Source organism: Castanea sativa, chromosome 11 (genome assembly GCF_040712315.1).
Source record: "Castanea sativa cultivar Marrone di Chiusa Pesio chromosome 11, ASM4071231v1".
NCBI lineage: Eukaryota > Viridiplantae > Streptophyta > Magnoliopsida > Fagales > Fagaceae > Castanea > Castanea sativa.
In genome coordinates, this window is record NC_134023.1 from 64,862,250 (window position 1) to 64,889,425 (window position 27,176).

A 27,176-nucleotide genomic window follows, 5' to 3' on the forward strand; every position below is an offset into this window, starting at 1 on the left:
GAGCCATCCTCGGCTTTGATACCATTTGTCACGCCCCGCCTTATGTGCATGATATTGTCCTTTTTGGGCGGCTCGAAGGCTCTCTTACTCTCTCAAGGTTTTGTTCTTCCCATATGACACCAAGCCTCGCGGGAAAACGCCTCATGCACATCAAGGAAGGGCACCCCTTATGAACTAGACTCTAGACGCTTACTTAAGCGATGTGGGACTCTTAGCACCTAGTGTCTCACCCACACCTTCAGAGGAGAGCCGTCATCGGCTTTGATACCATTTGTCATGGCCCGCCCTCATGTGCACGATGTTGTCCTCTTTGGGAGGCCTAAAGGCTTTTTTAGTCCTTCAAGGTTTTGTTCTTCCCACGTGACACCAAGCCTCGTGGGAAAAGGCTTTATGCACATCAAGGGAGGGCACCCCTTATGAACTAGGCTCTGGGTGCTCACTTAAGCGATGTGGGACTCTTGGCACCAAGTGCCTCACCCACACCTTCAAAAGAGAGTCATAACCTGGCTCTGATACCATCTGTCATGCCCCGCCCCCATGTGCACGATATTGTCCTTTTGGGCGACCCGAAGTCTCTCTTAATCCCTCAAGGTTTTGTTCTTCCCACGTGACACTAAGCCTCGCAAGAAAAGGCCTCATGCACATCAAGGGAGGGCACCCCTTATGAACCAGACTCTGGACGCTTACTTAAGTGATGTGGGACTCTTGGCACCCAATGCCTCACCCGCACCCTCAGAGGAGAGCCGTCCTCAGCTCTGATACCATCTGTCACGCCCCGCCCCCATATGCACAATATTGTCCTCTTTGGGTGGCCTGAAGACTCTCTTAGTCCCTTAAGGTTTTGTTCTTCCCACATGACACCAAGCCTCACGGGAAAAGGCCTCATGCACATCAAGGGAGGGCACTCCTTATAAACCTGACTCTAATACCATATGTAACAACTCAAGGAAAAGCGCTAGTCACATCTACGCTATACCTCAAAAGGACTAGTCACAATTTAGGTTCCTTGTAGTTGTTAATAAAGCCCATATTTACCCAGTAAATGCCCAATGTGGGACTCATTGCACACCCACACACATCACACAATTAATCAAATTGGAGTATCACAATAACACTTTTTATTGAAAAATATAATTGTTGAGAATATATAGAAGAAGAATAAATAAAGATTAAAAAAGAATAAAGAAATAATATTTAAATGAGATGAATAAAAGATAGAGAATTTATTGAAATGTGTATTATAAAAAATAGATTGATCGTAAATATCACTGTCTAGGGTCTGTTTGGTACATGCACTTAAATAACAATTTTCAATTTTTAAATAATATTATATATATTTTTATACACTTTTTTATTCACATATATTTCTAAAAAATACAAATAACATTACTAAACAAATATTATCAAACAGGCCTAATATCCAAAAATAATGAAAATTTAGACACATAAAAATTTAAAATTGAGACATGTCTGCAGTTGCTCTGAGAATATGGATTTTACTAAAAGAATATAACACTCGTTTCTAGGAACTATAAAAAAATAATAATAATAATAACACCCATTTCTATGGGGTCAGTGTCAGACGCCTTTTCATTGTAGTAGGACTTTCTAGGCACAAGTAACTTCAATCATTTTGCCCCAAAAAGAAAAAAAAAAAGAAGGTAACTTCAATCATTAACCACAGCCACTCATGTTTCTCAACAACAACAACAAACAAAATAAGGCCACTCATCACTCGGTCCTGACTCGGACAAACACTATACCTGCTATCACTCCTCACCATAAAAGCACCAACACACACTGACACACAAACAGCCAAGTCAATAGCTTCACACTAAAACACACAGACAAACAGAGAAATAGAGAGAGAGAGAGAGAGAGAGAGAGAGAGAGTCACAGAGAGGATGAGTGGAGAGGAGAAGGTGGTGTGTGTGACTGGAGCTTCGGGTTACATAGCATCTTGGCTTGTCAAGCACCTGCTCCAACGTGGGTACACTGTAAAAGCTACAGTTCGTGATACAAGTCAGTCCCTTTCTCTCTCTCCAATTTGTATCAACCTGTTACTATGAACTGTAATTGCATGCACTTTTTTAATTTTTCTTTAAAATGTAAATGATACCTTTTAATTTTACTTGAGTTTTTAAGTTTTCTGATTAATTTTATTAAAAAAATTCCATTAAAAAATATTTTCCGAAAAAAATCTGTAAATTAATATATATAGATTTTTTATGTGATAATTTTTTATTTTCAAAATTTTTTTTATTATTTTAATTGCATATTTAACCTTAATTTTATTTAAATAGAATTGGATGAAAAGTTCGAATTAAATAATTTTGAAACTTAGAAAATTCAATTGAAATAATGCAAAATTAGAAGACTTAAATGAATATTTATCATATTTAAGGATACAATTTAGTTTTTTTATTTATTTATATTATTTAAAAATTTTAAATGGGGTGTCAGAATTGTACATTTTTTTTGTTCTAGATTTACAAATCTAATTTTGAGACCATGAAATGAACGATATTTGAAATGAGAGAATCATTTTTCCTACTATGTGTAAACTATGAGCATACCAATCAATATGGTTACCTATGGCTTTAGCTAAAATGGGAAATTGAATATAGTTTGGTTCTTAGTATGAACCCAACCAGGCCTGGCCTGACTCATCTTAGACTGACATTGATATATGTAATATAATTTAAGAAAAACCGAATTGACTTATGCTTCGCTGGATTTGGATAAGTTTTATACACAATAAGCCGATCATGCTTCATTCAATTATAGGATCGCTTCCTTGGAATGGGAGCTACTCATGCACACCCATATAGGTTGTGGTAAATGACCCCACCCACTTCATTTTGGGGCCAGAAGTGAGTAACAAATTGTCTGCATAGATCCACTGTGAAAAATGATACACTGGAAGTCTTTAATTTTTTGAAAATTTGTAACTTGCTTATCATGTGACCATAGTGAATCTGTGCACATGAAGTGCACACAATTGGTGGTGCATCAACTATTGTGTGTTGAACAAACGAATTGTCATCCTAAATGATAGCCTCGGCACAATTCATCTTGTATAGGATGAGACAGTCTATGGACAGGAACTTCCATCACTGATGTAGTAAATCATGAGTGGTGGGAAAAGAAATGGTAGATTCATGTATAAGTGATTATCTATCACTCACAGTCAATCACATCAAAGATATTATCAAAATTATGGCAAAAAAGTTATGAACATAAAAGAAATGGTATAGGATCTAATAGTAGATTTTTTACATGATTTGGTCACAAACTCACAATCATGTTGCATTCTAGGCTCACCTATTCTTTACATTTTATTTTATTTTTTAATAATTATGAATGAGATATATTATTAACAAGTAACAGAGTACAAAACCACACAGCTTAGCTCTAATGACTAACCAAAGGACAAACCTAAATCTTTCCAGAAACACATACAGATATCAGTGAGAGAGTACTCCCCCATTCCACCAACAGCAAACACACTCAAGTTCTGTAACATAAGAAAACAGAACATCTTCAAAACAAACCACTGATCAATTCCCTGCTCAAGCTTTCTTATCAAGAACTTTTGTAGAAATAACCCACCCCAAGGCCCAAGCATAAGCCTCTGTTTAATGCAGAGCTTTGAAATTCCCTATAGCAAGCACATAGTTCTTTTAACTTCACATTTCTCTTTCTTACCTTTATTTTTCATGCAGTCCTTGCTACTAATAATTTAGCCTTCCAATTGGAATTTATGCATATATATTCCACAGATGATCCAAAGAAAACAGAGCATTTACTTTCACTTGATGGGGCTAAAGAAAGACTTCAGTTATTCAAAGCAGATTTACTAGAAGAAGGATCTTTTGATTCTGCTGTTGATGGATGCCAAGGTGTTTTTCACACAGCATCCCCCGTTACTCTCGCTGCCAGTGACCCACAGGTTCATCCTGTATTGTTATTTATTGCCTTTGTGTAATGTATAATCAATATACTGTGATCATTTCTCTGTCAATATGGTGAATAATTTAAGGATCTCGTACCAGCTAAACTGTTTTAGCAACATCTGATTCTTAAATGTTCAATACGTTAAAACAATATAGTGAAACGGGGAAAATTGAGCAACAAAAATAAGCACTTAAACCTAACATTTTAGGGAAGCATTCTCAAGTCTAAATCCAGAAGTAGAGAGGACATTGAAGCAAATTATTTTTAGTGTAGGTTTCTCTAATGCAGGGACTTTGGAGGGGATTCTTCTTTTATTTTTATTTTTTGCTGATCATAAAGATTGTCAAAGAACTACTTCTATTTGCTAAAGGACTCCTCCACTCCTAAGAAGGATACCTAAGTCAATGCCTTCCGAAAAAATTATCGATTTGTATTCTAACTGCAGCTCAAAGAAACAGGATGTTTCATGCTTTCAACATTGTTGTCTGCAGTTACATTTGTTTCCCCACATTGTTGCAACTGGAAAATTTTGAAAGTACTGTTTTTAGATTTAATTGCTAGATTGTTTCTAGAAATTATTAACAAAGACATTAGAGAAATTCTACAAAGTGACACAATAACAATTTTGTTACATGATAAACTTGTCAAATGAAATGTATTCAGTTTATCCAATATTTTTCATAAATTTATTCTTATGGGACCTACTTTCACATTTTTTTTATATTTCAGTCAGAATTAATTGATCCAGCAGTGAAGGGCACACTTAACGTTCTTCGATCATGTGCAAAAGTTCATTCTATCAAGAGAGTGATTGTAACATCTTCTATGGCTGCAGTTATGTTCAACAAAAAACCGCTGACCCCTGATGTGGTTATTGACGAGACGTGGTTTTCGGATCCAGTTGCTTGTGAGGAGTTGAAGGTGTGTGTATTTCCTTTTAAGTGTATCTTTAATAGGACTATTATATAGCATTAATCTTAAAATAGTTTTAATGAAAAATCTATGATAATGTTTTGATGATGATTTACTAGAAAGTAGAAATGTAAGAGCTACAATATTTTGACTTCATATATCTAGTCCTATAAGTATAGCTGTTTTCTGAGAAACATTAGAAAAATATCATCACAAGGTTTGTTAACTTGCTTTCTCAGTAAGAAATCCATGTCAGCATCTAGGCTCTTTTTACTATTTCTTGTAATTTCTCAATATATATATATATATATATATTAATATAATTATAGTACCTAGTAATTATTTCATGTTCTAGAATCGGATAAATGTTGAATTTATAGATTTCAATGTTTCCAAACGTAAACGTAAATTTTAAAGATTTCCATGCTGCTCTTAATCAAATCATAGACATATTACATATTTTTTTTTAGTCCTACATTTCATTCCTTTTTGACCAAGAAATGTTCCCATTTAATAGTTTGGGGTTTTTTCAGCAATGGTATATGATTGCAAAGACCTTGGCTGAGGAGGCTGCTTGGACATTTGCTAAAGAGAATGCTATAGACTTGGTCACAATAAATCCAGGCTTTGTAATTGGTCCACTCATTCAGCCAACTCTTACTTTTAGTCTTGAGGGGTTTCTGAAGATCATACATGGTACTCTTTTGCAACCAATGAGGACTACGTTTATTGTGTTTCTTTCTTCATAAATTCTAAATATTCAAGTATGATTAGCATATCATATGACAAATTAAAGTCATAACTGGTTTAGTGGATGAAGTAAGCATGATAGGTGTATATAGGCCTATTCCAGTAAATTGTGAGTGCTACAACTTTTTAGAATACTTTGAGTCTATGAGCATTGAGTTAACATTAGAACTTACTAGGTATTTTTTGAGTGGCAAGTGACCGTTTTACGAGACTTACTCCTTCTCCGGAAATTACTTGTCCTCTTTCTCACACAAGGGTTTACTTAATTCTAGTCCTCTTAACATGGAATGTAAAATTTTCTCTTTTACTTAGAGTTCATTTGAAAACAAGGAGGTTTTAAACTTGACCTTGATCTGCAAGTGCCAAGCCCACTAATGCCACTTGAAATGCATAGGTTGTGGTTCAACCTATGTTCCATGGATAAAAAAAGCTTCTATCTCAACATGCACGGCTTGAGAATATGCTTTATAACTTATATATATCTTGTACAATTTGAGGACGATAATCAGCATCTGCTGAATGCAGAGTATACTTGCTATATAAGGTGAACTGTTTCAATAATGATCTCCAAGCATATTCTTTTGATAAAATGGTCAATTGATCAAAATGAAAATTGTGTGTTTAACCATATTGGCCTATTGAAATTTACTCTCTCTAGCTACATCATTCCATATAATGCTATTGATTAACTTGTTCACTCCTTCCTTTGTGCAGGAACTCAAATATTCCCTGATGGAATATACAGACTTGTTGATGTTAGAGATGTTGCAAATGCACATATTCAGGCATTTGAGAATCCTGCTGCTAGTGGGAGATATTGTATAGTTGGAGGAGTTGCACACTATTCCGAAGTTTTCAAGATATTGCACAAATTTTACCCTAGTTTGCGGCTTCCTGAAAAGTGAGTTATTTATTTGCATGATATTGAATGTCCCTTATTGGTGACATTTTGTAACTGACGAGTATGACTCAAGTGGAATACATGCTTCATTTAACTAAATGATTAGTTCAATTAATAATTTTCTTTTGTCAAATAAAATTTTCTTTTAAGAATTTGCTTTCGTCACCCATAGTAATTGTTCTTACACATTACAAAAGTTGAAGAAGAGTCAATTTTATCTTTCATTTTTGGCAGAAGTGAAGATGACAAGCCTTTGCAGCCATTATACAAGATATCCCAAGACAAGGCTATAAGTTTGGGTATTAACTTCATTCCTTTGGAAGTGAGTGTTAGGGACACTGTTGAAAGCTTTAAGGAGAACGGCATCATCACTATTTGAATTATGTTATTAAAAGGGAAGTGATGCTAATAAGTACAAATAAATTGTGTATTGCTCATCTTGATCGGTGTTTGTTGGACTTGAATGCTCCCATTGTATTAAGATTTATAAACTGTAATGCTTTTGGAAATATTTTAGCTGCACAACTTATAAATCAAGTTTCACTCAATAAGAAATGAGACATTGAATTTGATCTTTGCGGTTTGGATTTGATCTTCGTTGTTTGGGTTTGGTCTTCATGGTTTGATCTTTCTAGAGCCTTTGTTGTTTCTTCTTCATTGTGATCTGTGGGTTTGTTGTTTCTTCTTTGTGGGTTTGATCTTCATTTCTTTATGGGTTTGATCTTCGTGGTTCGTTGGGTTTGATCTTCGTGGTTTCTATTTGGGTTGTTCTTCGTGGTCTTTAGGGAACTTGTCCACTTCGATAATTTTTCCTCCTTAGCTCTGCCAACACATGGAATCGAGTCCTCAGGACTTGAGTTGCTACAATGAACTTGGTTGGAGGGATGAAAAAGTGGGAGGATAGAAAATAACAAAAGAATAGAAAGTGAGAAGATAGAATAGTTTTTAGTTTTCCCTCGTGATGTTTGGTTTGAGAGTAGAAAAGTGGAGAGATAAAAAATATAGTTTGTATAAATTTACTTTCATACACCTAATAAATAAAAAAAATAACAAGTAAGAAAAAAAATATAGATGAACAAAAAAATAAAAGCACCAGAAGTGTACAGAGAAGGACAAAAAAAGCTAAAGAAGGAAATTAAAAAAAAAGAAAAAATAAACAACACGTAAAAAATAAAGGACAAAACATGTAAAAAAATATGATGAAATGGAAAAGAAAGCAAGGAAAAAAAAAAGACTGTGAACAGTATCTAGCATGTTAGAAGTAGGGAGTTTTTTATCTAAAAATTTCTTTATATTTTGGAGGGAAAATTGTTTCGTGGGCTTGGGGAGAAAACTAAAGAAGGAAATTAAAAAAAAAGAAAAGAAATAGTTGACACGTAAAAAAAAAAAAAAAAAGACAAAACGAGTAAAAAAAAAATGATGAAACGGGAAAAGAAAGCAAGGAAAAAAAAAAAAGGACCGTGAACAGTACCAAACATGTTAGCAGAGGGGACTCTCTAAAAAAAAAAAAAAAAACGTTAGCAGGTGGAGTTTTTTGCCCAAACATTTTCTCTTCATTTTGGAGAAAACTTTTTGGTGGGTTTAGAGAGAAAACATCCGGACCCCACTATTTATTTTTCTTTCTCCCCACCAAACCAAACACATTCCAAAAAGGTTTTCTTTCCTATTTTCTCTTCAAGGTATTCTATTCACTCTATTTCAACTCCAAACAAATACACCATAATAGACTTGAGATGCTAGTTTCCTAAATAGTTTGGAAACTTTGCCAACTAATGAAATTAATAGCAAAATGATGTTATTTTGCGAAAAAAAAAAATGAAAGAAAGGGGTTTTAGGAGTTTGTCATTTAGAGTTTGATTAGCTTGTCATTTTTTTTTTCTTTTTTATGATTTGCTTGTTGTTTTTAGTCGTTGTTCACATATCTATGGAATGGAATTAACTTTAAAAAAATTATTTGAAAAACCAGAACCAAATAATTAATTAAAGGTGGATAATAATTGGTTTCTAAGAATTTTCTACAATAAAATATATTTAGTTTTGTACAAATTTATTTTAGAGAATAAAAGTATATACTATAAAGAAGTGATAAGTGAGCAATTCAAAGTATTTTAGAACTTAACAATAAGTAATGTTTTTTTTTAATACTTTTATTTTAAAGAGTTTTAATATATGACGTTCGTTCTTTATGATTACTTTATAATAGAAGTTGGAACGAGTTTAAGATCTATATTTTTAAATAAATTCAGATTTATAATAAGTACTCTTAAGTCTCATCTTAGACATGTCTTTTTCTTCTAAAATAAGTGCACCCAAATAGAACAGAACAAATACCGAATAGACCGAGTTAGACAAAATGGACTGAACTAGACAAAAATAGATTGACTGAATTAGACCAAATTAGTTTATTTCTATTATTATTTTTATTTAAAAAAAATAACATTTTTGTTATAAAAAAGTTTTGTAAGCTATGAAATTTTATATATATATTATATGTATCCCGCCGTACTTGTGTCATAAATTTTTTTTAAAAATGGCCACGTCGCCGTTCCGTATCTGGACCTGTACCCGCACCAGGTGCTACCTAGCTCCTCACTAGAAAATCACCAACTCACACAAACAAAGTCAAAGCTTCTCACTTCACACACAACTTCAGAGAGAGACAGAGAGGATGAGTAGAGAAGAGAAGGTGGTGTGCGTGACTGGAGCTTCGGGATACATAGCAGCATGGCTTGTGAAGCTCCTACTCCAACGTGGGTATACTGTAAAAGCTACAGTTCGTGACACAAGTCAGTGTTCTCTCTCTCTCTCTCCAATTTATATCAACCTGTTACTATGTACTGAAAATATAGGCCCTGTATTGTGTATCCATTTCAAAATTCATTCTTTCAGACTTCATTTTTTGGATCTAATCATGATTTTTTTTTTTGGGACTGAATTTGTAAAGTTTAATATTTACCATGAAATGGACGAAATGGTCAATGCATATACCTATCAATATGGTTATTTTGTAGTTGACTTTAGGAGAAATGGAAAAATTGTAGGTAGTTTGGTTTGGCCTGACTCATCCCCGACATGAAATTGATGTATGGAATACTATTTTAGAAAAAACCGAATTGACTTATACTTCATTTGATTTGGATTGGTTTCACACCCATATAGATTGTGGTAAATGACCCCACCCACTTCATTTGTTGACCAAAAATGAGTAAAAGTTTTTCTACAAAAATCCACTATGAAAAATGATACACTGGAAGTCTTTATTACCTCGGATAATTTGCCACAACTCAGATGTGAGATCGACTACATGTGGTTGAGAAAAAGTAGTAGATCTATGTGAAAGTGGTTGTTTATCACTCACAATCAACCATGTCCAAATTGTGGTAAGTTATGTCACAAATAGAAGAATTGAAATAGGATCTAATAGTAGATTTACAAACTCTGAATAATATTGCATATGTAGTGCATTGTTATTCTTTATTTTTATAATTTTTTTATTATTAATGACATATATTATTAACAAGTAACAAAGCACAAAACCACACAGCTAAAGAGCTCTAATCACCCTTTCATAGCCTCAGGACAAAGGCTAACTTAAATCTTTCCCAAAACACACACAAATACCAGTGAGACAGTACTATCCCACTCCACCATCAGCAAAAACACTCCTTGCTTAAGCTTTTTTATAAAAAACTTTTGTAGAAATACCCCATCCCAAGCATTAGCTTCTGTTTAAGGCAAAGTTTTGAAATTCTCTATGGCAGGCGCATAGTGCTTTTAACTTCCCATTTTTTTCTCACCTTTACTTTTCATGCAGTGTTTGGTACTAATAATTTAGCCTTCCAATTGAAATTTATGCATATATATTCCACAGATGATCCCAAGAAAACAGAGCATTTATTTTCACTTGATGGAGCTAAAGAAAGACTTCAGTTATTCAAAGCAGATTTACTAGAAGAAGGATCTTTTGATTCTGCAGTTGATGAATGCCAAGGTGTTTTTCACACTGCATCCCCTGTTATTCTCACGGCCAGTGACCCACAGGTTCATCCCGTATTATTATTTATTGCCTTTGTGTAATATATAATCAATATATTGTGATCATTTTTCTGTCAATATGGTGAATGCATACTTTGTTTTAAATGATTTATAACGACTTTTAAGGATCTCGTACCAGCTTGCCGATTTAAGCAACATTTGATTCTTGCTTTGAGCATGTGTCTTGGCCAATTCAATCCTCTTACATGTTCAATACATTAATTTAACATAGTAACATGCAGAAAATTGGGTAACAAAAACTTAAAACATTTTAGAGAAGCATTCTCAAGCCTTAATCCAGAAGCAGAGAGGAAATTGAAGAGAATTGTTTTCAGTGTAGAGTTCTCAAGCACGGGTTCAGCTTTTTCTTTTTTCTTCTTCTTTTTTTTTGTCAACGAACTACATCTTCTAGAGGACAAATCCAATCATAAGAAGGATACATAAGTCAATGCCTTCCCAAAAAACAATCAATTTTTATTCTCATTGTAGCTCAAAGAAACTTGATGTTTCATGCATTCAACATTATCATCTGCAATTGCATTTGTTTTCCCACATTTTTGCAAAAAGAAGTTGTTAGAAGTATTGCTCTTAGGTTTAAAGTAATGTAAGTTAAGGCTAGGACATCAAAGAAATTCTACTATGTGGTACATGATAAACTTATCGAATGAAATGTATTCAGTTTGTCCAATACTATGATACTTTTGATAGCTTAGTTTCATAAATTTATTCTTATGGAACCTACTTTCACATTTCTTATATTTCAGTCACAGTTAATTGATCCAGCAGTGAAGGGCACACTTAACGTTCTTCGATCATGTGCAAAAGTTCCTTCAATCAAGAGAGTGATTGTAACATCTTCCATGGCTTCAGTTATGTACAACAAAAAACCCCTGACTCCTGATGTGGTTATTGATGAGACTTGGTTTTCAGATCCAGTTGCTTGTGAGGAGTTGAAGGTGTGTGCATTGCAGTAGTTATTATATCCTTTTAACTGTATCTTTAGTAGGACTATTATATAGCATTAATCTTTAAAATACCTTTAATGAAAGATCCAAGGTAATGTTTTGATGATGATGTTACTAGAAAGTAGAAACATAGAGCTATAATATTTGGACTTTATATATCTAGTTCTATAAGTATATTTGTTTTCTGAGAAACATTAGAGAGTATCATCACAAGGTTTGTTAAATTGCTTTCTCAGTTAGCATATCCATGTTAGTGTCTAGGCTCTTTTTACTATTTCTTGTAATCATATTTTCTCAATATTTTTTAATGTAATTAAAGTACCTAGTAATTATTTTTTTTGTTCTAGAATTAGATATATGTTGAATCTATAGGTTTCGACGTTTCCAAACCTAAATTATATAGATTCCAATGCTGCTCTTAATCAAATCAGAGACATTACACTTTTTGTTTTTAGTCCGACATTTCATTCGCTTCTGACAAAGAAAGGTTCCCATTTAATAGTTTTGGGTTTTCTCAGCAATGGTATATGCTTGCAAAGACTTTGGCTGAGGAGGCTGCTTGGACATCTGCTAAAGAAAATGGCATTGACTTGGTAACAATAAATCCAGGCTTTGTAATTGGTCCACTCATACAGCCAACTCTTACTTCTAGTATTGAGGCGTTTCTGCAGATCATACATGGTACTCTATTGCAACCAATGAGGACTACGTGTATTTATGTTTCATTCTACATAAATTCTAAATATTCAAGTATGATTATCATTTCATATGACAAGTTAAACTGGTTTAGTGGATGAAGCATGATAGGTGTATAGGCCTATTCCAATAAATTGTGAGCGCTACCACTCTTTAGAATACTATGAGCATGGATCTAACCTTAGAATTTACTTGGTATTTTTGTAATAAGTGACAGTTTTATGAGACTTACTCCTTTGGAAATTCCTTGTTCTCTCCCACATGAGGCTTTACTTAATTCTAGTCCTCTTAACATGGAATGTAAAAATTTCTCTGTTATTTAGAGTTCATTGGAAAACAAGGAGGTTTTAAATTTGACCTCGATCTGCAAGTGCCAACCCCTCTAATGCCACCTGAAATGTATAGGTTGTGGTTCAACCTATATCCCATGGATAAGAAATCTTCCATCTCAACATACACAGCTTGGGAATATGCTTTATAACTTATATTGATCTTGTACAATTTGAGGACGATAAGCAGCATCTGCTAAAAGTAGGATATACTTGCTATATAAGGTGAACTATTTCAACAATGATCTCCAAGCATATTTTTTTTGGATAAAACGGTTAACTAATCAAAATGAAAATTGTGTATTTAACTATATTGGCCTATTGAAATTTACTCTCTCTTGCTACATCATCCATATAATGATATTGATTAACTTGTTCTCTTTTTCCTGTGTGTAGGAACCCAAGTTTTCTCTAATGGAATATATAGACTTGTTGATGTTAGAGATGTTGCAAATGCACATATTCAAGCATTTGAGATTCCTGCTGCTAATGGGAGATATTGTTTAGTTGGAGGAGTAACACACTATTCCGAACTTTTTAATATATTGCACAAATTTTACCCCAGTTTGCGCCTACCTGAAAAGTGAGTTATTTATTTGCATGATATCGAATGTCCCTTATTGACATCGGTGCCATTTTTGTTACTGACAAAGTATAACTCACTTGGAATAAATGCTTCGTTTAACTAAAGGATCAGTTTAATTTAGAATTTTCTTTTAATAATAATAATAATAGTAATAATTTGCTTTTATCACCCATAACAATTGTTTTGACACATAAAAACAAGTTGAAGTGGAGTCAATTGTATTTTCCAATTTTGAATAACAGTCAATTGTATTTTTCATTTTTGGCAGAAGTGAAGATGACAAGCCTTTGCAACCATTATACAAGATATCCCAAGACAAGGCCAAAAGTTTGGGTCTTAGCTTCATTCCTATAGAAGAGAGTATTAGGGACACTGTTGAAAGCTTTAAGGAGAATGGCATCCTCACTGTCTGAGTTATGTTATTAAAAGGGAAGTGAATCAAAAAAGTACAAATAATTTGTGTGTTGCCCATCCTGACTATTGTTTGTTGGGCTTGAAGGTTCCCATTATGTTAAGATTTATAAATTGTAATGCTTTTGGAAATATTGTAGCTGTAAAACTTCTAAATCAAGTTTTACTCAATCAAAAATGAGATATTGAATTTAAAATCCAAGTTTTCTAGAGTTATTGAGCTAAAAACTCAAGTCCTCTGAGAAATTTCTTGAATATATGTAAAGTGTCAGTCCAACTAGTGCTTGGTGGTTTTCAAATTGCTCACTTCCCTGGTATGGTAAGATTTTTTACTTCAAAACTTCAAAGGGTAGGATGTGATTTGCAAAAGTTCTCATACATTCCCAATCCTCTAGTAACTTTTTTTTATTATATAATTGAATCTTCTACCACCAATTTCTGCCAAAGAATGGTTATGACTTAGTGCACTTGTAGATCATGTAATACAATTTCTCTACAAAAATGCACACATTCATGTCTAAGACTATAAACATATTGCAATGCAGAGTTGCAGTTTGAAGAGCATAAATTGGTTCTTTGTTGTATTAGAATTGATTTCGAAGTTCTGTTTTGAAAATGGTATCCAACTGTCTAGTAAGGTGTGGAGTATATGAGAATATGACTTTGAAACTTGTGTCCTAGGAACTATCTAGCATTTATTGTGGGCCTATTACAAATCAGATTATGTAATTTCTTATAAGCATTAAGAAAAATATGATAGAACAGTTGTCAAGTCATTTTTTCTCCTCTCTGTAGGAGTCTTTCCTCTCATCTAGGGTGAGCTTTTTTCTTCTACTTTTGGGTAGGGGTTGGTTTTCCTCCATCTTAATTGAAGGGGTGAGGGGAAGATTTGCTTCCAATAAGATACTTGTTTTCTTACAATTATTGAACAGGAGCCATAGTACGAATTTACCAACCATACAAAGAGTGTATACTTCTTCAGTCCAAATGGATGCTGATTTTATTGAAAGGCTTCAGAGTGTCCATTTGATGGAGGAGGAGGGTGAAGTTATAAAGGTTCGATCAGAGAATTGTGCTAAGATATTGAGGGAGTGTTCATTAAGCCTAAGGGGTCATTTTCATACAACAAAACCAATCAATCTATGGGCTGCCAAAAATCTACTAAGGTCTATATGGAAATTTGGCCATGATCTAAAGATTACGAATGTCAATGAGGGGCTAATGCAATTCAAATTCTCCATGGAGAGCCAACTGAAGTGGGTCCTAAATAATGGACCGTGGAGTTTCGATAACCACTTATTGTTATTGAAACGATGGGAGAAGGGAATGACGACGTTTACTGTGGATTTCAAAGTTGTACCAATATGGGTTCAGGTTTGGGGGCTGCCTTTTGATCTCATTAATGAAGAAGTAGGGAAAGATATCGGTGGTGGCATTGGGAGAGTCTTGGAAGTGGATTGCAAGGCAATTGCTGCGGACCAAGCTCGCTTCCTTCGAATTAGAGTTGAATTGCCATTGGATAAACCAATCTGGAGGGGTGCTCCAGTACTTAGCCCGGAGGGTGTGAAGGTGCAAATAGCATTCCAATATGAAAGATTGGTTGGGCTGTGTTTTACCTGTGGCAAGCTCGGACATGAAGCAAAGGAATGCCTGAATCAAGTCTCATCTAAAACAGGGGAAAGGCTGTATGGGGAATGGCTCAAGGTGGGGTTCCGACGTCAAGCTAAATTGGGTGGTAGGAGTTCTGGAGCACAGTCAGGTGGAAGGGAAGCTATCGGTGATCAAGCTAGGGACCCGATGCAAACACCACGGTAACACAAGGCAAGTTCAGCGATGGCAAACCTAGCCAACCTGGAAACCGTTACAGACAGAGAAAAAATGGCAGGCATTAATTATGGAATTATTGTAGGAAAGTAATTTAAATCAATGTGCAATGCGAACCGATATCCCTAAAATCATGCAACCCGATATTTTAGGGAGAAATTTAAACACAGTACCAGTTACGTATGTGGAAACGGATGAAGGAACTAATACCACCGACCCATGTGATGAAACCCTAGCTGATATGTTCAATAATAAGGCATGTGCCTCTCCACGTGATACCAAAAAGAAGCCTCCATCTGAAACACGTAAGTGGAAAAAGATAGAGCGCCGAGATGATACCAAAACCAGATCGAAACAAATACAGACTAAGATTGACGGACACAAATAGATTAGGCTAAAACGATAGAGAAGATTTAGCAAGGATGAAGGTAACACATGGGGAAGGAAACGAAGCAAGGCACAGACAACTTACTCACCATACACAGCGGCGGAGGCTGACAGTCAGCCCCGCCAAGCGCAATGAATGTGTTAAGCTGGAACTACAGGGGGCTTGGGAACCCCCATGCAGGCGCAGTCCTCTCTCATTTGGTGAGGGAGAAAGCTCCCAAGGTCCTGTTTTTGATGGAGATGAAACGAACAGTGGATGAGATGAAAAAAATACAGGCAAAATTGTGGTACGATAATATGCTCGATGTTCCTTGCATCCATAGGGCAGGCGGCCTAGCTATGCTATGGAAGGAGGAGATCACTTTACATATTCAGACTTACTCTCAAAACCATGTCGATGCACATATCATGACAGACCCAGCCAATACTTGGAGAATTACTGGTTTTTATGGGAGACCGGAAGAACATCGCCGACATGAATCATGGAGTTACTTGAGGCATCTACACACTAGAGACTCATTGCCATGGGTATGCTTGGGAGACTTCAACGAAATCTTGAACTCAGCAGAAAAGCAAGGTAGGCTCCCCAAACCCCACCGACTTATGAAGGCATTTCGTAATGCATTATTGCATGTGGATTGATTGATTTAGGATACTAGGGTAATATGTTTACATGGCAAAATGGAAGGCCAGGGGATGCTTTTGTTCAAGAGCGTCTAGATAGGGCATGTGCTACAATGGAGTGGAGAGAAAGGTTTCCACATACAGTTGTGAACCATTTGCAGGTATCATATTCGAATCATGACCCAATTTTTCTAATCATCCATGGTAGAGTAGGCAACACAAGGAGAAAGAAAATCCCGAAAAGGTTTGAGGAAAAATGGGCGACACATCCCAAATGCGAAGCCATTATCCAAGAAGTATGGAGTAGGAAACCACCGGTGGGCAGCCATATGTTTGGCTATTCTAAAAAATTAGGGATTGCCGTATGGCCTTGGTAGCTTGGAGTTGGAATATGGGAAGCACTGGAACATGGATTGAGGAGAAAAAACAACAACTCCAAACCCTTACAGCACAAAATGATCCAACAAATATGGAGTTAATACAAAAAGTGAGGGATGATATCAATACTCTTTTGTATCAAGAAGAATTAGCTTGGAGACAACGTTCTAGATCCATATGGCCGCCCACTGGTGACAAGAACACCAAGTTCTTTCATCAAAGAGCTAGTCAACACCGTTGAAAAAATAATATTGATGGCTTTATGGATGAGGAGGGGAGATGGTGTACATCGGATGATGAAATAAAGGGAGTGGCCGAAAGGTATTTCCAACGGCTTTTCACTACTACAAACCCCACTCAATGGACATAGTACTTGATAAAGTGGATCGGGTTGTCACACCAGATATGAACCACACACTTCTACAGCCATACCGACCAGAAGAGGTCCAACAAGCACTCTTCCAAATGCATCCATCAAAATCACCAGGTCCAAATGGTATGTCTCCTTTCTTTTTTCAAAAGTATTGGAATATTGTTGGTGATGATGTCATTCAAGCAGTGCTGTCAGTTTTATCTTCGGGTCACATGTTGCATAAGATGAATTACACCCACATTGTCCTCATTCCCAAAATAAATGAACCGAAAAATGTGGCAGATTTTAGGCCAATTAGTCTTGCTAATGTGGTTTCTAGGATTGTATCCAAAGTCTTGGCCAATCGGCTAAAACAAATCTTGCCCAATGTAATTTCCGAATCACAAAGTGCTTTTGTACCTAACCGGTTAATTACTGATAATACTACTGTAGCTTTTGAGATATTACATAGGATGTGGAAAAAACGAAAGGGAAAGAAGGGGCAAATGGCCATCAAACTGGATATAAGCAAAGCCTATGACCGTGTGGAGTGGAGGTTCAAGTATAATGCTCAAATCGGGGATTGATGAACAGTGGGTGAGGTTGGCAATGGAAACAGTGTGTACAACTTCTTGTTTGGTGCTTATAAATGGCGAACCAAGAGGACACATTACTCCATCCCAGGGTATCAAATAGGGTGACCCACTGTCCCCCTACTTATTTCTGTTATGTGCCAAAGGACTATCCTCCTTAATCCGCCATGCAGTTGCTTCTCAAAACCTACATGGGATATTGTCTTGCACAAATGGGGTGTGTATCTCACATCATCTATTTGCAGATGATAGTTTCATATTTTGTCAAGCCACCGAGGGGGAATGCCAACATCTTCTTGAATTATTAAGCCAATATGAGTAAGCATCTGGCCAAGCAATCAATAGGCAGAAGACGACATTGTTCTTTAGTCGGAACACAAAAACGAAGGTCAAAGTGGCAATACAAGGAATGGTGGGTGCAAGGATCATGGAAAATTGTGAAAAGTATTTGGGTCTTCCAATGGTGGGTGGAAATCAAAGGTCAACACTTTTAAAGATCTTGGGGAAAAAATCACAAGAAGAGTAATGGGATGGAAGGAGAAATATATTTCTAAAGCAGGTAGAGAGATCCTAATCAAAATGGTGGCTCAAGCAATCCCTACATATACTATGGGAATGTTCAAAATCCCTAAGGCACTATGTGATACCATAAATTCCACATTGGCAAAATATTGGTGGGGACAAACAAAGGATGAAAGGAAAATTCATTGGATTAATTGAAAGAAGTTATGCACTCCTAAGATGAAGGGTGCTATGGGTTTTCAAGACATCCAAGCCTTTAACTTAGCTTTATTGGCAAAACAAGCATGGCGGCTAATCCAAGATACTCATTCCTTGTTCTATAGGGTGTACAAGTCAAGATATTTCCCAACATGCACTTTCACGGAGGCAGGGCTTGGTAAAAACCCATCCTATGTGTGGCAGAGCTTGCTAGCAGCAAGAGAGCTGATTAGGGAGGGGTTAATCTGGTAGGTGGGTGATGGAAAAACCATTGAAGTCTCCACCCACAAGTGGCTCTCACATAAGCATGTGTTCATTGGGGAGCCACAACCAAATCTGATCGTAAGTGAGCTAATTGATAAAAACTCTCGGTAGTTGAATAGGGAGAAGCTCTTTGATTCATTTGCATATCGCACTCGAATGGAGATAATGGCCATACCATTATCACGGGTTGTAGGTAGAGACAAGCTATGTTGGAAGGAGAATAAAGGAAAAGTTTTTCGTGTGAAATCTACCTATCAAGTAGCACTAAGGTTGAAGCAACAAGACTCTGTTAAGCATTCCACAGCAGCAAGGGATAGGCCTATTTGGAACAAAATATGGTCCCTCAAAGTACCACCCAAAGTTAAGAACTTTATATGGCGTGCCTGCTCTAACATTCTGCCAACCCGAGATAATCTACAAAGGAGGAAGTTGCATGTGGAGCCAGCGTGTGGTTTTTGCTATCAAAACTCAGAAACAGCCGAGCATGTGTTATGGACCTACCCTTTTGCCAGGAACGTATGGGCTTTATGTAGAGGGAAGCTCCAAAATGCTCCAATGCAGCCACAAACTTCTCTTTATTTCGACTGTTGGTGGACAAATTGGAGTGTGATGAATTGGAGAAGTGGGCTATGGTGAGTTGGGCAGTCTGGAATGTAAGAAATAGATTTTATTTTGAGAGGACTTAGTGGCACCCCAAAAGAATTCTTGGCGAGGCACTTGGTTACCTAAAGGAGTATCACAGATTATGCAATTCACAGAGATAGGCACTACACAATGACATGAATGGGGCTGTCTTTTCAAAATTACATGTAATTGGTTATTTACGTGGTCTGGTGTTACATGACCATAGATGTATTCTGTAATTAGAGTTTATTTCATCAATAAAATATTTCTATCTTGGATCTCAAAAAAAGAAGAAGGAAAAATGTGATGAAAGCAAGCCACCTTTGACAAAAATTATCAATATCCCATAATTGCTCCATTTTTTGCCTTTGAATTTATTTGTTCTATGACAACCTAGCAATTTTTCTACCTTAACTGGATGCATCATCTAATATCAGAACTCATGGGATTTATTAAGATGATTTCTGTGGATATGAAGTTAAGGGGACTAAAATGAAAAAAACAAAACAAAACAAAACAAAAAACAAAATGGACTAAACTTAAGGTGTGAATTGTACTTTAACCAAAAAAAAAAAACAAGGGCGAATGCTTCACATGGCATAAAATAAAAGAAGAAAATGATGGGAGGTATTATCTAAATATATTTCTAGTAATGATTAAGCCCCATAGATTGGAGTTGATGGACCTACTTGTTTGTCCTATACAACAACCTTTAAGAATTTTTTCATTACAAGAACGGTGTCAGTCCTTGAAGATTAGGGATTGAGATCCCGTGCAATAGCTAGGGTATTGCACGGGATGCAATACCTCAAATCCTAACCTTCCATTCAATCTAACGGCTTTAAAATAACTCCACGTCATCAATCCGTGTGACTTAGAAAAAAAAAATTCACTCTCATTCATTCTTTTTCTCTTTTTTTTTTTGTTTTTCTGTTCATATCTCTCTCTGCAACTCTTCACTCCTCTGTTCTCTACTTCTCTCTAAATTTCAGATTTTTCAAAAAATCCCTTAGTCACTGTCTCCGCTACCACTATCACGACAAACCACCGTCATCGCACGGACCAAGTCTCGAACCAGTCACCATTGCGCCACCCACAAGCCACCGTTGCGGCCTTTCTCTCCCCCAACGATCTATCAACCCCTGCTACGCCTTCGCTTGCATCTTTAAATTGCACCACCGGCATAGTCACTTCTCAATAAGTTTTCTCTTTGATTTTTCATATATATTGGGAACACGAAAGAAAATAATTATAATTTGACATTGCAATCTTTTCGATTTTTTTTTTAGTTATAGTTATGAGCTTAGGGATTGAAATCAGATGGTGGGTTTTTTGTCTGTGGGATTTGTGGGTTCTTTTAATCTGGGTCTTGTTTTTTTGTAAAGTTGTGATTTTTTTTTCATTCCCGTGGTGGTGATTTGTACTAAGAGCCAAGAAATTTTTTATGGGTATATTGTTTTGCTCGGTATTATGGGTTAGGTTATTTATTTATGAACTTGAACAAAATTTTAATGCTTCTTCATTGTTGAACTTGAAAGGCACTATGAGTACCTTTATTTAACTTAAGTTGGACATATAGGTGATATATATGGACAATTTAGAGACTTGATTTTTTCTTAGTAGGGTATTGCAAAGAGGATTAAGCATATCAAAATCTGCTGGTGATTAGAGTAATCCATTATTACAAAACTTGCATCAATGTGAAGTTCTAAATTTATACAGCACTTTAATGTGTTCATTTGCAGTTAGATGGCATTAAATTTGATGATGGAGAGTCTCCATTGGAGACCTCTCAAAGTTGAAAAGGTAGATTTTGCTGTGCACAGGTAATGTAGCATTAGTGGAATGCTTACCTTTTGTACTTGTTGGTTGTGATCTTGCTAGTAGTAATCTGGGTTGGTTTTGATGTAGCTTGTTGGAAAGCTACAGTAAGAGCTAAAGACCATGGGCGTGATTCTTGTTGCAGTGATACTAGGCAATTTGACATTGGTAGTAAACAAAAGGTACTAAAGACACATGCAATTTGACCATGGTAGTAAACAATGGGTACTGAAGACTGATGCCTTTCAGTGTGTCATTAAATATTCATAATATGCTTTGGTTTACAGCATTTTTGTGGTAATGTGCTCTCAATTTGTAGTAATACTTGAAATTGATAGCACTTAAATCTTGTAATGTAGGTTTGATAGTTCATGTACAGAAAAAATTGGTTGTTTCTTCTAAGTTCAGTGTATTCATTGGCTAGCTATGATAGCTCTTGATATAAATCCCCCCCCCCCCCCCCCCCAAGTCTGTTCATCATCTTAATAGCTTGTTTTTCTTAGCATTGTTTCAACTTTTCAATATTATCTTCTATGTAGTCCGAATTTGAAAGAATTATTGCAGTGAGTCACTATACTAAAGGTTGCTAATTTTTTATATCCACTATGCAGGTGATTTCTTGGATGCAATTGAGTGTTAAACCTGTTTTTTCTGAATTGGTGCTCAATAATCTCAGCATGGTTACATAAAGGCTGGCATTGACGGGCTACCATAGTCAAGCCACTTGAGATCGATGTAGAATATGATCTTGAAGCAAACACTTTGTTTTTCCTCTTTTCTTAGTGTGGAAATTATATATTCTACTGGGGGGGAAATTGGTCTTGTAATCAAAGTCTATATTTCAATAGAACTCTTGTTATCTTGTTATTTGGCCTTGTAATCAAAGTATACATTTTAATGGAATTTGTACTCTTTTGGAACAAATTTTTTTATTTTATTTTATTTCATGTGTTTGTTTTAATATTGCATTTGTCATAGCAGATTGTCACTATGAGTACCTTTATTTAACTTAAGTTGGACATATAGGTGATATAGATGGACAATTTAGAGACTTGATTTTTTTTTTTTTTTAGTAGGGTATTGCAAAGAAGATTAAGCATATCAAAATTTTCTGGTGATTAGAATAATTCATTATTACAAAACTTGCATCAATGTGCAGTTCTAAATTTATACAGCACTTTAATGTGTTCATTTGCAGTAAGATGGCATTAGATTTGATAATGGAGAGTCTCCATTGGAGACCTCTTAAAGTTGAAAAGGTAGGTTTTGCTGTGCACAGGTAATGTAGCATTAGCGGAATGCTTACCTTTTGTACTTGTTAGTTGTGATCTTGCTAGTAATAATCTGGGCTGGTTTTGATGTAGCTTGTTGGAAAGCTACAGTAAGAGCTAAAGACCATGGGCGTGATTCTTGTTGCAGTGATACTAGGCAATTTGACAATGGTAGTAAACAAAAGGTACTAAAAACAGATGCAATTTGACAATGGTAGTAAACAATAGGTACTAAACAAGGACACTCAAGTGTCAAAATTGGATAATACAACATAATACTCAAGCAAGTCTTTTTTGTCACAATACATGTTTCAAAGTAAAAAGTTTACTCATATCAAGTCTAATACTTTAATAAAACTGAAAATTAGTCTTGCTAACGTCAAGATATCAATCCATAATGAATGCTTCAAAACCTTTTCTGGCAATATAGTTTGGCTGGATCTCCATGCTCTATCATCCTGCAACGTTGAAAAACAAATTTCAATCAATACAGTAACATCTTAAAAGACCAATCAACATCTTAAAACCAAATTTCAATCAATTATAATTGGTATTACTTGGCTCAGTGACATCAACTACGGACTAAAATTCTTCATTTTTTCCATCCTAACCCACACCATCAAATAGAAAAACCAACAAGTGAAACTCAAACAAAAATAAATAAATAAATAAATAACCTAATTAGTACAAATCGACACCATTAAAATGAAGAGATTAAAAAAAATCACAACTTTATAAAAAAAAACAAGACCCAGATTAAAAGAATCCATAAATCTCACAGCCAAAAGACCCACCATCTGATTTCGATCCCTAAACTCAGAACCAAGTAAAATAAATAAAAGAAAAATTGCAATATCAATTTTTTTTTTCGTGTTCCCAATATTTATGAAAAGTCAGAGAGAGAACTTACTGGGAAGTGATTGTGCCGGCAGTGCAGTTTGGAGATGCAAGGCAGTGGAGCAGGCGAAGGCGTAGCAGAAGTTGATAGATCGTTGGGGGAGAGAAAGACCACAACGGTGGCTGGTGGGTGGCACAATGGTGACTGGTTTGAGACTTGGTCCATGCGATGGTGGTGGTTTGGCACGAGAGTGGTAGCGGCAGCAGCAACAATGGGATTTTTTAAAAATTTTGAAATTTAGAGAGAAGTAGAGAACAGAGGAGTGGACTGAGGAGTGAAGATTTGCGGAAAGAGATATGAACAGTACAAAAAAAAATGAGAAAAAGAATGAATGAGAGTGAATTTTTTATTTTTTTTTCTAAGTCACGCGGATTGATGACGTGGAGATGTTTTAGAGCCGCTAGATTGAATGGAAGGCTAGGATTTGAGGTATTGCATCCCGTGCAATACCCTAGGTATTGCACGGGATCTCAATCCGAAGATTAGTGGGTTTGTCGTATGATTGAGAAGGAATAAGGAGTGCCTAAGGGAATTTTTTCATTGCTCTTATTACTGTTTCTTATTTACTGTAACACTAAAACATGCATATCATTAGATAAATGGAACCCAAATCAGTTGTCACCATTTATGTGAAAACCTATAGATGAGCGAAAAGTGGTGCTTTTATAGCACCATAAATTTTCAGTATATCTACAACTCTCCAATACAAAAAGGAGGGAGAAGGGATAATTCTCAACCTAAAAGTTTGAGAATTTTAATCAAAACAGAGAAAAGTTCAGTTTTTATACCTTACTCCTAAGACACATAACAAGACAGCCAGACAAGTAAATATGCTTTCATACTCTTCATCCTCAAACACGATATGCTTGGAGCAGCTTGAAATTTAAACCCCAAATCTGTGGAAACAAGAATGAGTACTTGAAATACTGCAATGCCGATGCAAAGGAGCTTTCCTCAATAACCACCCTTGTTCCTAGTTCTTCAATTAATGATTCCAGTGCGGTGCATATCAATCAACGTATAATTGTGTCTGATTTATAGCCAATAGCTCCACACTGATAAAAGTCTCTGAAAGACACTGTGATTTGACATTCCAATCATATATTTTCCCTCAATTAATCTAACCCATCCATAATTTCAATACCCTTATATTTACCGCCCGAGGCCACCTTCTCACCATCTTCTGGGCTCCAATCGACATCATAAACCTTTCCAAATGATATAATAAATCCCAACTCGGTTATCAAAATGCCCAAAAAATAAAACAAAATAAATATATAAAACGTCATTATTTTTTATATATAGCATACCTCATCTGCATGGCCTGGAAGATCCAGTTTCAACTTTTGTGTTCGGATATCCCAAACTTAAATGATTGTAACAACTTTACAACAAAAGGTTATGGATAAGCACCAGATCAATTGAAAGTCCAGCATGTAACAACAATAATAAGGCATCGAGATGTAGATACTCTAATGTGAAGGGTTTACACATATATGATTCCTAGTCAAACTTTCATGAATGATGGATAACAATTCCATTGTCACTATGGTCATCACCTAGCACATGGTTAAGGGACAAGGTCAAAGCAGAGAATTTTAAAGTACGGGGACAACCAGAGGGGGGAGGGGTACTCCTTTATTTATCTGGAAAGAAGAGAAAATTCATGGTAATGAACTCAATCACAAGTTATAGAAGGAAATCAATTAGAGGGGTGCATGGGATTTGTAAAATATTGTTTCCATTTTGTGCATAAGATCTTTTAACTGTGAAGAAATAGCATTATGTACATTTTTATGTCATCATTTTTGACAACTATTTATTTTCCCGACTATTCTACTCTTCTTTACTTGGATCTGTAAGTAAACAAGCACTCGGTGGTCTTTAATCCACAACCTTACCCTACACTTTGCTCTTACAAGGGAAGGAGATATCTTTGGAACTAGAGCTCAGCAGCCTTGATTAGATCCATCCTTGTTTCAACGACACCTAATATAAGATTTTTGTGTTTCCAGCACCAACTGAAACTAAAGGCTAAACAATAGTACCAGAAGAAAAGGTAAAGTTTTTATGAGTCACCTTCAGTGTGGAGTCCTTGCTATCACCCAAAAGAAGCCTACTGTGGACCGGCTGTACAACAACATGCAACATAAACGTTAGCTGTAACATAAGTGAATGGAGATACATAAGCCACAGAAACAGTTCAAACCTGATCTGATAAACAGGCCCAACATGGCCCCCAAAATGCAGCAACAAATTTCCATGTAAACAAGCCAATCGCCACCCATTGCCTATCAGCTTAAAAATAAACATGATTTACAAGCTGTTAGAAAGCAACAAAGTACAAACTTCAATTTTTAAATTTGAAGAATAAAATATGTGCAATCAAATACATTAAATTACTACATATTGATAAGAAGAGAGAGTATCTATGTAAGCTGCTCCAGCAAATACTAGGGTACCATTCACACCTCAAGGGGAAAAATGAACTCAAGGATTCAAAATTAAAAGTCATGAAGAGTCAGATAATTAAAATAATTGGGCTGCAGAGGAGAAACAAATAATTTCGATTCTGAAGAACAGGATACTTTGAATATTGCAGGAGTAGAAAAAGCAAGAAGAGAGTCCAAAGTGCTTCTCAAGTGTATCTTAATGGTATTTTCAGGTCTTCTCAAGTGTCCTGCCAGTTATAATGATAAGGCTTCAAGCTTTACAAGGAAAATGATCTTGCAAGCTATTGCAATGCAAAGTTGCAAACAACTAATTATAATGAACAAATCATATTACAGCTCCAATGTTGAACTAGATGAATTAACGTAAAGGAACTCGATGGATTAATGTTTTGTGAACTTGGCAGTCAAAAACTTTATTAATAAGAGTTCATGTGGTTTAATAATTAATGTGTTTATATGGAATGGCTTTCCAAACAAAACCAAAATCTCATACCCGAAATGGTTACTGAACAACAAATATCCGGACAAATTCATAAACAACTTGTGGCTATAAACTATTGAGATCTGGGATGCCTAGACACAAACAAGGGTATGGGTACGATGACACAAGCAATTTTTGAAAAAATATAACATAAAATAGCAGGTACGACACTAGTATGATATGGATATGACATGGGTATGACAACCTAGTGAAGTGTTACATCCTAGATTGAGAGTGCCTTCTTCACATAAACTACAAAGCCTCGTACTTCAGCCTCTAAACTATTAAACAATTCAAAACAAAACTCTTCATATAAGCTTCTCAACTACCAAACAATGCACTTTTAGTGTCAAAGATTCAAACTTGACAAGTTGAATAAGAAAAAGTTCCATTTTTTAAAAGTTCAATTTTCTTTTCCCACACTTTTTTCAACAACCAAACAGACTGTTGAGTTAGTGAAAGTTCTGACACTAGATTGTTGAACAAAAGACTGAACAAAGAGCTTTTATTGAGAACTTGACTCTTTGAATTACAACACTTTACAAGCACTAATGCTTGACTCTTATACACTAACACTAGTGCACTACAAACACAACACTTGCTCACCAAATATACTTGCACACACCTCACTTCTAGACACCTACACACTAGCTCTTGACTCTATTTCACTCTACACACTTGCTACCTATGGCACACACTTCACCACCTCATATAACTTCACACATCTCTCACTTGGTGCTTTATGACACACTTCACCTCACTTCACACCTCTAGGAGTCTCTCACACTCTCTACTTCACTTCACTCCACACATCACCACATCTATTTATACTATGTGTATGTTGGTTAGGGAACCAACTTGAAACTTCTAGATCTTCCTTTTTATTGGCATTAAATTAATGCCATTTTCCAACCTTCTAGACTATTTTATAAACATGTGGCTGA

The 27,176-nt window shown here is 35.7% G+C and overlaps 3 protein-coding genes and 1 long non-coding RNA gene across 4 annotated transcripts; all 4 read left to right on the top strand.

Moving 5' to 3' along the window:
* Positions 1-1,690: 1,690 nt before the first annotated feature.
* Positions 1,691-7,096, top strand: LOC142616458 (phenylacetaldehyde reductase-like). Its single transcript, XM_075789312.1, has 6 exons — positions 1,691-2,022; positions 3,783-3,952; positions 4,687-4,878; positions 5,403-5,565; positions 6,334-6,520; positions 6,755-7,096. Exons 1-6 carry the CDS (start codon positions 1,905-1,907, stop codon positions 6,897-6,899), a joined length of 975 nt encoding a protein of 324 aa, XP_075645427.1. The 5' UTR covers positions 1,691-1,904; the 3' UTR covers positions 6,900-7,096.
* A 2,030-nt stretch (positions 7,097-9,126) lies between these two features.
* On the top strand, positions 9,127-13,744 carry LOC142616459 (phenylacetaldehyde reductase-like). The gene is made up of 6 exons (XM_075789313.1): positions 9,127-9,306; positions 10,392-10,561; positions 11,320-11,511; positions 12,039-12,201; positions 12,942-13,128; positions 13,400-13,744. Exons 1-6 carry the CDS (start codon positions 9,189-9,191, stop codon positions 13,542-13,544), a joined length of 975 nt encoding a protein of 324 aa, XP_075645428.1. The 5' UTR covers positions 9,127-9,188; the 3' UTR covers positions 13,545-13,744.
* Positions 13,745-14,529: 785 nt separating this feature from the next.
* On the top strand, positions 14,530-15,357 carry LOC142616959 (uncharacterized protein At4g02000-like). The gene has a single exon (XM_075789688.1). It carries the CDS (start codon positions 14,530-14,532, stop codon positions 15,355-15,357), a length of 828 nt encoding a protein of 275 aa, XP_075645803.1.
* A 5,468-nt stretch (positions 15,358-20,825) lies between these two features.
* On the top strand, positions 20,826-21,996 carry LOC142614642 (uncharacterized). Its single transcript, XR_012840486.1, has 3 exons — positions 20,826-21,134; positions 21,220-21,311; positions 21,741-21,996. It is a non-coding gene; the product is annotated as an uncharacterized LOC142614642 (long non-coding RNA).
* The last annotated feature ends 5,180 nt before the right edge of the window (positions 21,997-27,176 follow it).

Excerpts from the sequence above, each read along its gene's own strand:
- LOC142616458 (XM_075789312.1), top strand. The coding sequence starts at position 1,905 with ATGAGTGGAGAGGAGAAGGTGGTGTGTGTGACTGGAGCTTCGGGTTAC. Across the intron at positions 4,879-5,402 it reads TTGCTTGTGAGGAGTTGAAG|CAATGGTATATGATTGCAAA; the intron begins GTGTGTGTATTT and ends GGGTTTTTTCAG. Across the intron at positions 6,521-6,754 it reads AGTTTGCGGCTTCCTGAAAA|AAGTGAAGATGACAAGCCTT; the intron begins GTGAGTTATTTA and ends CATTTTTGGCAG.
- LOC142616959 (XM_075789688.1), top strand. The coding sequence starts at position 14,530 with ATGGATGCTGATTTTATTGAAAGGCTTCAGAGTGTCCATTTGATGGAG.
- LOC142616459 (XM_075789313.1), top strand. The coding sequence starts at position 9,189 with ATGAGTAGAGAAGAGAAGGTGGTGTGCGTGACTGGAGCTTCGGGATAC. Across the intron at positions 10,562-11,319 it reads TCACGGCCAGTGACCCACAG|TCACAGTTAATTGATCCAGC; the intron begins GTTCATCCCGTA and ends CTTATATTTCAG. Across the intron at positions 12,202-12,941 it reads GTTTCTGCAGATCATACATG|GAACCCAAGTTTTCTCTAAT; the intron begins GTACTCTATTGC and ends TCCTGTGTGTAG.